General features: G+C 43.4%; 1 protein-coding gene and 1 long non-coding RNA gene across 3 annotated transcripts in view; one reads left to right on the plus strand and one right to left on the minus strand.

Moving 5' to 3' along the window:
* The window catches only part of LOC142587935 (BPTI/Kunitz domain-containing protein-like), a 31,659-nt gene extending 23,560 nt beyond the window's left edge, over window positions 1-8,099 (plus strand). Inside the window, exons 3-4 of the mRNA XM_075699314.1 lie at window positions 821-1,012; window positions 7,757-8,099. Of these exons, the coding sequence (XP_075555429.1) occupies window positions 821-1,012; window positions 7,757-7,863 (299 nt within the window). The 3' untranslated portion in view covers window positions 7,864-8,099. The remainder of the gene's footprint in view (window positions 1-820; window positions 1,013-7,756) is intronic.
* Window positions 1-14,273, minus strand: part of LOC142587937 (uncharacterized) — a 52,714-nt gene extending 38,441 nt beyond the window's left edge. Inside the window, exons 1-4 of one of the 2 annotated variants that reach the window (XR_012829641.1) lie at window positions 10,740-10,841; window positions 3,710-3,760; window positions 2,825-2,892; window positions 1,221-1,575 (exon numbers count right to left, since the gene is read on the minus strand). This is a non-coding gene — a long non-coding RNA (uncharacterized LOC142587937). Of the gene's footprint in view, window positions 1-1,220; window positions 1,576-2,824; window positions 2,893-3,709; window positions 3,761-10,739; window positions 10,842-14,165 lie in introns of those variants that run through there. The other variant, XR_012829640.1, reaches the window with a different exon arrangement.
* Window positions 14,274-15,652: the final 1,379 nt, after the last annotated feature.

The raw sequence follows: 15,652 nt of genomic DNA on the forward strand, positions 1-15,652 counted from the left end.
GAAGACTTTGCAGAACGAGGTTGTAAAAGTGCCGAAAGTGATCGAATACGTTACACGGCAAGGCAAAAAGATTTATTTCATGCAAATAAACCCATGCTCTCCGGCACGTGCGAGTGCCAGTGCCTGAGTGATCGGCGGTAGCCATCTTTTATTCCTTTCGGAATGGGGCAGCCTGCGGCTATTCAGAAAAAAATTCAGTTTTGTTCGGCATAATAATGCATCTTTAACGCGCACACGTCACTTTGTCGCGGTGAGTTCTTGCGGTTTTGTGATGTTGTGCGAGAGGCAGGTGAAGCGGGTGCAACCCAAAAACTTTTGACCAATAGCCGAGGGCTGATGGCGAAAAGACGTCGAATCAGAAATACCTATTTTTTCTTTTGTTGGGTCAATGATGCATAATCAGTGTGTACACGTCATATCACATGGGGAGCTATCGCGGCTTTCGTGACGTCGCGTGACAGACAGGTGAAGTGGGAGTGGTTCAAAAAAGATTTTGATCAATCCCGGTGGGCTGACTGCAGAATTGGAACAGAAAAGTTTGGAATAGTTTGACGTGATAGCGCCCCAAGTCATCCTATCATTGAGGTCTGTGAGCTGCCCCAGGTTATCTGATTGTCTGGCGGTGGAGCTCAAATGGCTTAACTACCCAGGAGAGACATTAGTATTTTATTAAGTGCAAAGGTGTGTTGCTGAGAAACTCTTATGGCTTTCCGCGCGCCTTTGTTTCATACTACTCAAGAACGCGAAGCCCCCGGGAAGGGCGTAAGAAAGTATCCTAAGAATAATAACACAATTATATGCATGCACTTCTTGTTCGCAGGTTTGTATCGACAGGATGCCGACGTCTGCCTCCTGGTGCCTCCATTATCCAAGTGCAAGCGCCCTGGGCCTTCTGTTGTAATGTGGACTTACAACAGCACAACAATGACCTGTGTTAATGTTAACTACTATGGTTGCAATGGAAATAAAAACCTCCACAAGACCTGTAAAGCGTGTCGCCGCAAGTGCATACGTAAGTGAATTTTTAGGCCTAGTAAATAAGTGATTACGTCGAAAAGTTGGCTGCGGGCTCAGATTTCATTCGTTCTCCCGCAATCAGAATATTCATGGACAATTTCATGTCCCTGTTCTTATCTTCTTCGCATAACATAAAATTTACCCCGAAATGTTAATTTAGTTGTTAGGAATTTATTGTGGTTAATAGCTCAAGCGAGACACCTAAACAAGGAAAATGAACAAGACAAGCCGCTGATGTAGCGCTCCGGTTGTAAACTTGTTTCGCGGAAGAAATATAAACAGTGAGATGTTGTGCAGGCAAAATGCCATGATAGAGTTGCTAGGGACGACGACCAATGAATGCGCCACCTTATTAACGTGTGTAACTACCCTGAAAAGCAAAAATAACAACGGTAACGTAATAGAGACTGCCGGCCATCACGTGGCATCTATAAGATTAGATACCGATCGGGACGACATGCAGCCAGATAGAATACCTAACCACAGTCGATAAATATACGTTCCAGGTGTGTCTGTTGTACACATTGTGCTTTAATTCGGAACGTGAAGTCGTTTATCCTGCAAAGAAAGAAGATTAGGGAGTTTTTGTTAGTGTGCTTCTCGGCGAGTAATTAACCTGGCCGAATGCGGGTGGTCCACGTATTCATCGTTATAATGCAGACAAGTGTAACTGTATGTATACAGAAACTAACAAAACTGGTTTATATCACTTGTTTTTGTTATGGCCTTTACCAATTTCTTGTTTTGAAATTGACGCTTCACTGCAATCGTATAGAGTGTGACGCGATATGTGCAAAACTGGGGTACTAAACGTCAGTTCCCTAAAAGAAAACATCGGAATCAGTCACTTGCGATGCGAATTCGTGCACGAGTTTGGCAGAAATCTTTTACCGTGAACAGCAGTTTTCAGCTCCGAAACATGTACTTCCTGTACATTTGATCGCTAGTTCTTTCTTCCCTCGGGCTTTCCTTCACGCATGCGACAAAATGAAAGAAACACACTTGAAAAAAGTATGCCACCAATTTTTAAAACTAAATTTTCTAAAGTTATTTTCGATTGATTCACTATTTGGAAACGCCCCTTTATTTAGGATTTATTAACAAAAATAATTAGCCTTTGAAAATATCCCATTGAAATGTTGCAGTCATTTTTCCAGCACTTCTGTACGAATTCAATAAAACCACAGGCATCAGATGCGATAAAGTACGCAGTATCACCCGTAATATGGTCACGTGTAGGAAGTGCTTAGAATTTGTTTGTTTTTAGGAGATATACCACGCTTATAATAGTGTTCGGTTATCTTTATCTTGTTTTCAATTCGGTTAACATTTTGCTGTAGGGCTGTTTCAAGCTCGCCCCTTTTGGTTTCCTTTCATCGCGCACGCAAAATTTTTGCTACTCCTTTGCTCACGTGTTGGCCTCCTAAACATCGCTCTTGCCAATTTAGCACGTTTAAGATGAACTTGTATTATTTCCTTAGGAATGAAGAAATTACACTCAAAAAGAGCGTTTTCATAGCCCTTCAAAGAGAAGAACAGTAAAGAAATGTGACTCCTCAGACTACAGGGGACACAAGATAAAGTAGAAAAATAAAGCCAAGCCATAGTTCAAGCATGAGACATTGTCAATTACAAGGAAGGTACAAACAATTAGTGTGTTTAATTTTAAACAAATAGGATATTCTTTTTTGTATCTCAGCACCGGTTTCAATAGATGAACATTGGCTTTTTCAGCACCTAATTTATGACATCTTCTTACGCGAACTCATACTTATGTATTTATTAAGCATGAAATAGTTTTAGCTACCGTTGTCGGCGACGTCCTCTTCGGGCCAAAAGCCGGAGCCGTTATCTGGGCACTCAAACGAATGCATCCTGGTCAGTTCGGAGAAAAAAACGAGATCAACCGGGCAACTCGTGAAAATTTAAGAAAATGAGGTCTCTGGCCCTCAACCCTTTGTGCAATAGATGCGCTAGTTACTGCCCAGAGAAGTTGAAGAAAGACATCGCTTCCGAGGCCTTCTTAATGCTTGTTCGCTATATAACTCAAGCTGTAGCTTTTAGTACGCGGATGTGTTATTTGTCATTTCGAATAGTAACGCTCTAAAGGCAGATACAGGGCACCATACACTTGTCATCTATTTGGCGTTCAGAAAGGGTTGCTTGTTCAATGCAAGCGGCCTGTGTGTTCTTTGGCACGGGCTTTGCGCCAGTTCGAGAGATGGCGCCACACTGCATGACCCAGATGGCAGCGTCCGGCGCACCGCTGATAGCTGTTTGGCCGAGATAAAATTTGTAATGAGGTTCAGTTTCCAAAATAGGCTCGTGTGCTGTAGTGTGGTGGGGTGTGCCGTTGCGAACATGTACTATACCAATCCTCAAATTGTGTCTAGTAACACCTCGAACCAATCCTTTTGCCGGTAGCCATTTCATGCTCATTAATACTCTTCATGAGGGGGAGCGATATTTTTTCTCCAGATTTGTGTATGAATGTTTTAGTGCTTTTTTAGCCAAACCTGTGCTGAAGTAGGATTTTTGGGAACGGGCGGTATACTTTGATAATATGGGCAATTGCTTAAAGAAAATTTTAGAGAGAATAGATCGTTTTTCGTGAATTTTGTGAATTTTGTGAACAGAACACAATTCTTCCTCGAAAGATAGTCATTATTTTAGTTCAAAATGATTTACACACCTCGTTAGAGACATTGAGTAAATGGGAGCCAAGGAACATAAAGTCTTGCTCCTGCAGACATTGAAAAGAAACAAATATAAATGAACAAACTCCATTCGAAGAGATAAATAACTGATAAAATTAGCTTTGCTAATTATTCCACTAAGCAAGCGTTTACAAAGAAATAATACCTGGATAACATATAGTAACATGAACGCGTCTGGGGGGGGGGGGCTGCAAAGAAACTTCCGTGATAAAGAATGGCAAGCCAATAAAGACAAGACACAAAAAATAATATACGATAACAAATTAGATGATTATCCCTTGTTTCTGCAAGTAAAGCGACTGTAGCATATAAACAAACCATCTATAATTTTCAAGTAGATTACTGGTACACACTACAGCAGAATGTCTGGAAGTTCGACTAGGAGGTAATGCTATCTGGGTGATGACTCTCTGCACGAATAACAAGAATCCCAAACGAGCTGAAAGCACGTGTTCGCCCTTTATTACAGTCACTGCTGAAATTGTCGTGACGACAGCTTGCTGTGGAGCAGGTTTATTTCAGGCCAGCGACTGTTTTTCTAGAAAAATGAATGATCTTGTAAAACAGTGATAATAAAAGGTGGCCGCCTCCACCATGGTGATTCATACAATATTTACAATAGAACTCTGGCGTAAGTGTCTACGGCACCTCCGATTGGTGCCGTTCAGCCGGCGTGGAAATTATGCAAAGTACATGGATTTGCTAAAATGCGTCCTACTGGCTTCAAACAGATTCGTGACTTTCTAAAGTCATAATTTTAACGCGAGAGCGTCAAAGTCGCCGTGTCGCGCGAAATTCCACGTCTCGCATCCAGCGTCGACTGTCTTGAAGGAGAAAAATTATTCCGAACCATACATCCCCAACGAGGCATGCCATCCGTGTAGTGTAAGGCGATTACTGAACTACTGAATCTTTCAAAGTAAAATTCAGAAAATCGTTAGGTATGACTTACACAAAACAAAGGGGCGTGGTAGCGTCAGGTTGCAATTTGAATGTTCGAGAAAAGTTAATTATATTGCGTTGAAACGCTAACACAGCCCCTTTTCCAACGTTTCTAGAACTCACAGCAGAGAGGCCAGCTCCTTTCAACACCTCCAGATGGCACTTGCCTCCGCGCATCCGTGGTCCACTCAAGAGGCCGCGTTTCTACCAGAAAGCTCGCCCTTTTGCATAGCGTTCGTTGCCGTCGTTTCCCAGTGACCATTGTCGTACATAAGCTGCAGTTGCCAGGAAGCGCGAGAACAGTCAGGAATATTTTAGTCCTGTCCCGTTCCACTCTTAAACGCGAAGCTTAAGGGGAAGTTTTAGCTCGGGCGCTGCTATCTAACTACATGTAAAAGAAGGATTCGTTTCTCTCGGCAACCACTGCACCAAACTTGACGAGGTTTGTTGCAGTTAACAGAAAACCTTAAAATCTAGTGACTTCTGGTTTCCAATCCCTTATTTATGTCGTTATGGTTGATAAGAAATGGTAAAAAATCGCACATTTTTAGGAAACGATGTTATGAAGTTTACAACGCTGACTCAGCAACGAAAAATGATATCAGAATTTCGTGATGGACATGTAATAGTACATCTAAAGCGGACAAAACTGATTTGTTACACATGAATCTCAAAAACTTTAGTAATATCGAAATACAGCTTTTGAAGAACTATTTTAAACAACCTAACGAATTCACGTAAGATTTAAATTGACATACTCAGTTTGTTCGCTTTAACTGGTTTATTGGATTCCCTTTACAGAATCGCGATATATTCTCTTGATGCAGAGCTAATAATATATAAACTTTGTGCAGAAGAGTGCGCATTTGGTCTGGTTGGTTGCTCGTAAACTTTGTGGGTTCATTTTTTTTTCGAACTTACCAATTTTCGATATTTTTTAACAAAATCGAAATTCCGCTTCCAACAGTCACCAGAATTTAATTTTCTCTCTCAGATGGAACACATATCTTTAAAATTGGCCCAGGCGTTACCTCAGAAAAGCATTTTCGCGTTTTACGTGAATTTCAATAGGCCCTGTCAGACTTGGGCCCGAGGTAAAGCTTCCTCTCAAACGTCCTGTATAAATTTCAACGAGGAATGGTATAATAAGTCATTAAAGAAACATTATTAAGACAGCCTGATGGTAGAATTCAAATACAGGACCTCTCTAGCACAGGAGTGCGATATTGAAACCATTACCTCACGGACGCATTCACCGACAAGTTAGCGCGTTGAGACGCTTGGTGCGTTTCGTCTGGCCAGTTGCACCGGCTGAACTGCTGAAATTAGTAGTGGTTGTTCACTGAGTATTGGGCACATTGAGAAGTATTGACTGCTCTAAAATTCTGGACAACGAAGGCAGATAAAGCGTTATAAACGAACGTGCAAGAAAGTTCCAAGCGTCAAGCACGAAGATCAGGCACATCTATCTACTTTCCATCATTGCCATGATGATTGAACGATCACAAAGCCAGAGTTCCCTCTTGTAATTATTGTAGGAAGCTCTATGCATGCTTGTCCTTTCACTTCTCTGCACGTCTAACACCGACCACTCCGGTGATGCACGCGTTCACGTAGCTAGTGTCTTTCCATACCAACAGTATTCCCGAGTTTATTGGCGGCTCTCAAAGCGGGAAACTTGAAAAGGCATCCGCGCTCACCATGCTTTTCCTATTCACAAAAACAATCAAAAACGTAAAGCTCATTAACATAATTCTAAAGAGCTGAAGCTGTAGTTGTAGCAGGCCAAAACGAGTATTTCTTATCAGAGTCACCAGTGCTTTGTGACAAGTCCCAAGTTGTGCTTCTTGACTTGTTTTGTACGATTTGAATCTTCCGAAGCACAAGTCTACACTAGCTTTTCCTGAATCTGGGCATAGCGTGATCCCGTAGGATTAAGGGCTCTGGATGCAAATTCTACGAAGCATCGTTCATAGTTGTTTTGGCACAGCCGCAAAAGCACCCTTAGAACAAAAACTATGGCATGTCGTTAGCTAGCTAGTATTATATTTTATTTTCTGAACAAAACGTAGCCTTTATAATGTGGTAAAGAGCTACTTGCGCTAGCTACCATTTTGTGTGCAAGCTACCATTTTAAAGTAGCTGGCACACTTTGGCGCTCTTATTCGAGAGCTTTAGAGGTTTTCAGAGTGTGAAGGAAGCACGCAATTGCACGCAAAGTGCCTCGAGCGGTCAATCGCGCAGCTATGTACTGTGTTCTTGTGGCCCCCTAGCATGTCTTTTCTTACAACTTAAGCAGTGTCTCAGCTTTGATGGTAAATTTAAAACTTGTTCCACAATAGATGCATACCTTAACAAACGAGGTCGTAAAGAAAAAAAAAACTGTTCTACGGCGACTATAACAAAAGCGAAAATGACAGTGGTGATGACACACACTAGATCTACTGTGCCACCGGCCTGTTGAAGAATAAACTACGAAACAGGTAACGGCAGCATCACAATGGCGACTGGAACTGTACTGAACATGGCGACTACATGAAAATTAAAATGAAGGGCGGTGGCAGTCACCACGAGTTTGATGGTACAGTGATCAAGACACTAACAATAGGTACTGAAACTTGTTGACAAGGTCGTTGATTAGACGACATGACACTGCAAACAGCGCAGAAGAAAAAATAATACTGCTGAAATAAACAACGTCCACCTGTTTTATGGTATGCCGTATTACGGACTATAACTACAGGTTGGTGACGATGGTATAACGCCCCATACTTTGTTGATAAAAATGGTGCGTAAACGTGTATCTGCTGCAGCACCTAGGCTGTTAGCATTGTCCGGGTGCTTCTGGCGGTTCTACGCATAAAATAGGAGTTGTTGGTTTTCCTGAAATACAGCGGCGTTTTGTCTGAAGATTGTGCAAGACTCTTTTAAGGTATAGCGGCGTTAAGAAACCTAACTGTCATTCACTGCAATTACGTTAAGAAAAAAAAATAGACAGCAGATATTGTTTATTAATCTAACCCACAAGGGTTGCCGTTTCTCGAAACATATAAATACACTCTTAATCTATTGGATTGCAGATCACTCGACCGTTTTGCAGTTCTGCCCGGAAAATCCACCAAGAAGAAAGCTTGCGCTTCAGGGCCACCATGACTCTGGTGTTCCGCAGAACAAACAAAAACTTTAATGACGATGAAAAAAATTAAATATCTTCATAGAACACTCATCTATTAAAAAAAACAGGAATGGGTAAGCTATATAGATGATCGTCAATGGAAGCGAATAGGCAGGCACAGGCGTGAACGTTCACGTTTGGGGCCAGTCATGCAGCGTACTGGAAGACTTGTTTTTTGGAAGTTTTTTTTCAGGTGAAAGTGCACTTGAAATCATTATTAACACTTATTAAAAGAATTTTGAAATGCTTGAGTGGCTCATTTTTTTAACTGTGTATTAGCGCTTAAAGGGATTATAAAGAGCACCCCGGATACTTTAGCCTAACTATTCAAGGAAGAAAATTATAAACCACGGTGGAAGGTACAATTATAAGACCTACGGTATAACACAATAAGCCTTAAACTTGTGCCTTGTGTCGTGTTTTCTTCAATGTTTTTGTTTCATTGAATATCATGGATAAAGTTAGGTGCACAAGCCTTTATGTACAATGGCCACGCGCTGCGAATAGTTGGATGGTTATGACGTTTCTATGATGAGCTCGAACTTGCGTGTTCAATTCAGAGCATAGCGGCCGTACCTTGATGGAGGGGAAATGTAGAAAGTGTCACGCATTTATGTTTATGCCTGCGTTAAAGGAAGGTAGGTGGTAAAAGATAATTCAAACCGTTCCACCAGGGCGCAGCTCATAGCCCTGTGTGCAGGTTCCGAATGTTTCTCCCGCAATTCAAGCCACTGGCAAAGCGAAAGGCAAGGCGAATGGCGAAGTATTTAGAAAGCTGTTCGAAGTATGAAAGAAAGGACGCGCTTGCAAGCATACATTTGTTGCTGTAAGGACATTCAAGCGCCATTTGTTGTTTAAGTAATTGCGCAGATAGCAAAACCCATTACAGCCACATATACGGAACAGTATTATAGCGGTGATATAAACGGAACCGTTGTATTTGTGTTGTCTGGCAGCGCAAGTAACTGACCAACGCTCTGGCGCTGCCGTCTCCATTAGCCCAGATGCCGTACCACAGAAAATACGCATTGCGGCTAGAGAAAGCTATTAATTTGCAATTTTAGATGGCATAATATTCACCCTCATGATTCAGTAAGGGAGATCGTGGAAATAACGTTTGTTTGTATTTCAAAACTGACAGGCATATACTTTCCAGGAAATTGTCATCACAAATTTTCACGCACTCTTGTATTATCTAATGCGGATGTCGAAGAAATATTATAGTATGGTTGAAAAATTGGAAATTAGATTGTAATTCTGTTCGTGTCATGTCCTTTGCATAAATGCAGTAACGGAATTCTGAGCTTCGCAAAACAATATTGGCACTTGACGACAAAGGACCTGCAAAACAAACTTCAATAAATTGCTACAAGAAGACAGGGATTCGAGTCTTGTCAATAATAAGCGTACGTAGCAATATGCAATGAAGCCAAACAAAGCCCAAACAAAGCAAGTTTGTTGTGCTGATAGAAAATTTTGATAAAATAAAGGGAAAGAGTAATCAAGCTTAACATAAAACTAACTTGCCGCCGTTCGGAACCAAACCCACATATTTCCATTATGGATGCCGTGCTCTACATATTAGGCTATGTCGTGTCATTCCTACAAGAACTTTCTTTCAGTGTGCAGGTTACACTCAATAACTGTTGCCTTCTTCCTAGTTCGTTTGTTTAGCAAATAGTGTTAACGTAAATGATATAAATGATGTCTTCCAGAGCCTGCTGCGCCCTAAAAACAATGCAGGATTGGCGACGCAAAATTATTACACCCGCACAGGGGTGCTGTTATTACTACGCAATCACGTTGACCGACACGATTAGAGGAAATGAGATGCTGATATGTAGATGCGTAATCAAAGCCCTAATAAAAACAATTTGGCCATTTCGACCCAAAGGGCGAAACACTGACATCGTTAGCAGCGTCAGTCTAACGCGGGCGCTTCATATGTGGGCGCGCCAAGGTTTCTGGCAACACTAACTAGTTAAACTTGCCGTCTATGGCCTCTACTGGCAACGCACAGGAGCCGCTACGCTGCCGTAAAGAGCCGTGTCAGTAAAATTACATCACTCATGTTTCAGCACTTTTACTGTTTTTCACTTTGGTATTTTGATAGTCTGAGAAGAGTTAAGGTAAAAGCATGCGCTGTGAATTTTATACTTCATCACATTCCTTTGTGGGTACCCTATCTCAAAATTATGGGGTATAACTTGTTCCATAGCTTAAGACCTTGTATGAGCAGCTTTAGTTATTGGATAGCGTAGCGATAATTCGCATATACTGAGTAATACTTGTTGGGGGGCTAGTTGGTGAATAAACAGTTGGAAGTTGCGCCTGTCCCGTCTCGCTTGCTGTGTGTTGTGTTTTTCGGCGCTACAACCCGCATATACTGCATGTATGAGCAAATGGCATACATATGCCTAAGTATATGGGGAGACACCCGGCGGGGACGACGACGGCTAAAGTTCGTTTTGGAGAGTCCACGTACTTGAATAAAATGACTGCTTATCACCGTGGCAAATAATCAGCATTCATATCCAAGGAATCATGTATGCGCGACGTTCGCGCGCCCTAAATGTGTTACGGCTTTTGTAGTGGAAAAGCAATCACTGAGCTCTTTTGCATTATAACTCAATATAGTAGCAGTCAGTAATTGACGACTGCATTAGCAGGCAGTTATAGGCTTTAGTTACCTGCTACGTCATGCGGATTGTCTCGAAAATGAACGTGAATTCATATGCACTTTGGAGTTTTGCTTGTAGAGAGAAACTTATACATTTGTGTGACGGATGGGTGAGTATTTATAGAAATTTGTTAGTGGGAGTAAGAACGGCATAAATGCGGCTGACTTTAGAAGATTAACTTGCAAAGCGACATGGTGAATTACATACCTATATTATCGGCTCCTGAGCAGATCCATTCCTACAGGTGGACGTCAGAAATACGATGGTACATCGGCGGCGATAAATATTTGCTTGGTGTACGTCTTGACCCCCTTGTAGCCGCCTGGATATTGCGTAAAGTAATGCAGCATTTCACGCAACATTACAGCAGACTACTCCATTTAACGCTTATGTTATTGTTTTCAGGGACTATAACTTCCCCGGTATTGATTGGTGTAACCCTATTTCCGCAGCATCAAGTGACTGGGAGACTTGAGAGATATTCGACGTCAGTTTGTATTTGAATTTTACATGGACTGTATTGGACCAGCACCTCTTTTAAAAATAATCCTAGAGTATTCGAAGTGGTAAAGTAGGAAACGTCAGCTTAAAACCCACGTAAAAATATTTTTACGAGGGCCATTAGAAGTATAATATTGCAGTCATTGGCATATTTCATAGTGCTGAGAATTATATAACATTTCTCTGAATTTCATGACTCACTCGATAGCGTTTGCAGAGTGATGATATGAAGGTGTTTTGCCAAGTTGCGAAGCTTTAAACTTGGTACTTCAGCTTGTTTTTCTGGTTATTTCTCCATAAAATTTAAGGTACTTATCATGCAGCCAAAAATTGTCCTTGCTACGGTGAGCACCTTGTGAGCTTTACTTTTAAATGCTCAAGAAATTACCAAATTTAGCGCACTTGATGCCAAGAAAACATATCCTGAGTTTACAAGCATTACTACAGAATATTCAAAAATAAAATGCTTCACTCACATATACAAAGTCCTACGCAATTTAGAATATCTGTAAACGCCGCTTTATTACCTGAGTAACGCGCTATCGGCTGCAGGTACTGTCAATACCAGGTATTAAAACATTATGCAGAATAATTACCGAGAACATATCACTCCGCTTCCGTTTGAGGAATTTCCGACAAAGCGCGTATTATCGCTCTAGCGCCTGTATTCACACTCCATGCACATAATTGCCATCCAGGTCGCCGTGGTGTTCCGTATAAAGTTCAAGCGCGATGACACCGTCACCGCGCGCCGTATGCTGTCTGTGCGAGTCAAAGCAGGCGAGGATGTGACGCCGATCGCGATTTAATCTCGAGCGCGCAAGGGAAGAAAGTCTTATGTTCGACGACCTTCGTTCGCGCGCAAGCAGCAGGGAGAAGGGGAGGTGCGCGGGTGGGGGGAGGGTGGTTTTACATCGCCAGCAACTACGTATAGTGCGGCCGCGCGCGGTAGCGCAGAATTGAACTTGAAAGCTAATCACCTTTGCGGCATAGTCAAGGTGGCTCGACGGCTCATAGCTTTGAGCTGGATCTAAAATAAATTATAGGGTTTCAGGTGCCTGAAACCACTTTCTGATTATGAGGCACGCCGTAGTGGAGGACTCCGGAGATTTCGAGCCCCTGGGGTTCTTTAACGTGCACACAAATGTAAGTACACGGGTGTTCTCGCATTTCGCCGCATCGAAATGCGGCCGTCATGGCCGGGATTCGTTCCCGGGTCCTCGCGCTCAGCCGCCCAACACTATAGCCACTGAGCAACCACGGTGGGTCGCAATCGATGCTTCACCTTTCACTCTCTCACTTTTTCATCTTCTGTCACCAATAATTAATTTTCTACGTAGTTTCCCAATTTCGACGCTACAGATTTTTTGGCCCTTTTTCAACTTTCATATTTCGTGCCGTGTTTGTAGTACACACTCGAGCGTCTTTGTAACAAATTGATGGGGAAGCGGAGATTACTTCGTAATGCCGAATATTGCCCTCTACTGCATTATATGATGAATGGTAAGCACATCTGCCAACGTCAAAACAAGACTACGGCAGCGCGGCCCGCCGAAACAGAACGCACCCGCGTATGCCATGAAAATACAATAAAACAGCAAAAGTTCTTTCGTCGTGTGCAACACGCAACTTTGAACACCTGACACCACAGGCGTTACAAAAACGCCCTTAGGTTGCAATGGGACGCTCTTTCGATTACGCTATCAACTTGTCTCGCTCATATTGTCGTGATACTGGTGAAATGGCGATGCGGTCGAAGGGAACAACTAGCATGCTGTGACGCGAACGAAGTCCGCCGTGTGTAAGCAGCACGTGGCAAAGAACTCGGTGCGCCGACCACGTCCGCTGCTGCGCTGGTATTCTCGGACGACCTCCATGACTTCAGTAGATAGTTTCCCTTTCGCTAGGTTTCGAAAACTCGGCGAAGTGATCGGCCGACTGAGTTTGGCACAGCGCAAGAAACACGGATGCATTCGTGGACGCACACGTCCCTTCAAAGCGAAACTAACTGATCCGCAGCTTTCAACGAGTCTAGAGTGAACTAGTCTCCGCTGTGTGAGTGTGAAGACCTTGTTCGGTCGGTTGGTGCCCGTTTCAGCAAGTCTAGGAGGTTGCCCCTAGGTGCGTCAGCAGAGCGCGGAGCACTGCAATGAGCGAGGCAAGTGAATCCACAAATATCTTACCATATCGCGCGCAAGCATAATTCATACCTGGCGTACCACAGCTAGCCGTGGCTTTTGAGATGTGCGCCTAGCTTCGCCAGCTTCGTGGCGCAGCTAGAAATAGGTGTGATATTCAAGAAATGCTGCTTGTGCGTGGCCGCCGTCCACGCGGCTGCGCACGGCAGTGGCAAGGTATACGGGAACTTGTAGCGAAGCTTCCATAGCAGCCGGCATGTCAAGAAAATGGGGTTCCTTGTAACCGTCGCCATCTACGCATCGCGTGAACAACTAACAGCAAGCAAAAAAATAAAAAATAAGAAAAGTGACGTCACAACCAGAAATGGTAGTGACGTGAAGATGTTGCGCTGCTTGCCGCGAATGTTTGAATTTCTTTAGCGTCCGGCATTACGGCCGCTACGACAGCAGTTCTTTTTCTTTTGAGGCTGAGACGAGTTTACCACTCGCCTCAGCTGAAATGCCAACGTGTCCTATAACTATGAGGAGCGATGTATGTATTAATGTGAATCAAATTAGCCGGTTATCGGTGGCGATTGCTCAGTAGCTTTCAAAAGCAACTTCACTTTTATTCCTCTTGTAGAATGTAACAAATATAAGTGAGGAAAAAAAAAAGAAACATGTTTCAAATATGAAAAATGCTATGGCCAGCACACAGGTGTAATGCATAGCAACCTATGCGAATCCATTTCACAGAATCATTCGTAATTCCTTGCGATATCATGCATACATATCCAACAATTATCAGACAGTACTGTCCCACATTATCCTTTAGATTACTTTCAGCTTACTAATTTTACTGACCGTCGGACACCCAGAGACTGTGTTACGGAGAGTGAACGAACATAGCGCGGTGCTCCTTCGCGGGGCGTTCCGCATTTATCGTCACGACGAGACGAGCGCGGCGGATGCCGCAGCATGAACTTGTACGATAATAAAAAACCTGTACTCACACCTTTCGCCAACGAATGCAGTGCGCTCGCTCACGCGAAAGTTGCAGGGAAGCGGTCACCACACTTTGAAGAAGTACGCAAGGAAATAAAGAAAAGAACTTGGAAATAACCGCTGCGTTGAAGGGAGCAACGCAATTTATCATGGCATAATGTATGGCTTACACAGCCTTGCCTAGTCTTGCGCCAGAAAAAGTCGGTGGTAGGGGTAGCTATGAAAGAACTAATCAATTATGAAATAGAAAAAAAAATAACACTTGTTCTTATAGTGCAAGGAAAATATCTGAAACGGTAAATTTACTCGTGTGCTACTATTCTCATTGAACATTTTAGAGCATTTTTTACCCATAGGTATTATAGTTTCAGCTTTTGTCCCACCCCGTCACATAGTCGCGCTTCAATCGTGCACGACTAACTGATATCCTTGACGATAGACTTCGGCAGACTTTTCATTCCAAGCTTCGCTACCTATTCAGATGGACCTTGGCGGTGACAGCATGATCGAAGCTGGAATTGGGAAATGCTGCACCGAGCAAATGCGGAGCCTGGCGGAAAGCGACAGGCTCGGTGCTCAGCGGTGGTATTGGTGGAAAACATTTATTAAACAAGAAAGTGAGGTGTGGACTCGCGCAGGAGCTCTACATACTAGATGGAGTCCCTAGTCCGGGATAAGTGAAAGCCGTCAGCCTGGCCTTCTTGACCAAAGCCGTTTGTGCCTGAAGGCTTGAGCAACCAAGCAGGATCACCTCCAGTCCACTCGGGTAGGGTTAGGGTGGGAGGTGATAGCTGAATTTTGCTGGCAAGCCCTCACCGTGTGATAAGTGTCAGCCACCTATCCACAGTGTTGGCAACTTCCAGTGGTCACAGGATCAAAATATTTCATAACTGCCGGGCACAGCATTGTGTTAGTGGCTCAGCGGTCGGCATTGCGTTAAAAAATAAGACCCTGGCCTACATGTTGGCAATGTAACGTCGACGTTTAACACAAGACATGGTGTGCCTTCCTTCCGTACGTAACCTTCACTTATAACATGACCGTGCAAGAAACAACGCAGATCCCGCCATTCAAGCTGCTTGACGGAAGCAACCCGATGGCGACTCTCGACACCATGCTTCCGAACGTCAGGAAACGAAAGGAATTCCGACCTCGCCGCCTATCTCCCGCGCGGCGAAGAAGCATGACAGATCGTCCGCCTGCGCATCGTGATTCAGCAGAGGACTAATACAACAATTGTCTACGACGGAACGCCGAGTAACTTCCTGGCGACCGTGCTTTAGTTAGTACCGGCGCGGCGAAGAGGTCTCAATAAGGAACTTCTACGAAGCTACTTCGGACCCTACAAGATCATCCGACGAATGGGTGCACTGGACTATGAGGTCTTGCCATATGGCATTTCCCCAATCACAGCGACGTCGTTCTCGACCTGAAATAGTACATGTTGAGCGGCATAAGCGGTTCTATTAGGGCTAACAAACTTTGGGACGCTGTTTT

This window comes from Dermacentor variabilis, chromosome 7, assembly GCF_050947875.1.
Source record: "Dermacentor variabilis isolate Ectoservices chromosome 7, ASM5094787v1, whole genome shotgun sequence".
Lineage (NCBI taxonomy): Eukaryota > Metazoa > Arthropoda > Arachnida > Ixodida > Ixodidae > Dermacentor > Dermacentor variabilis.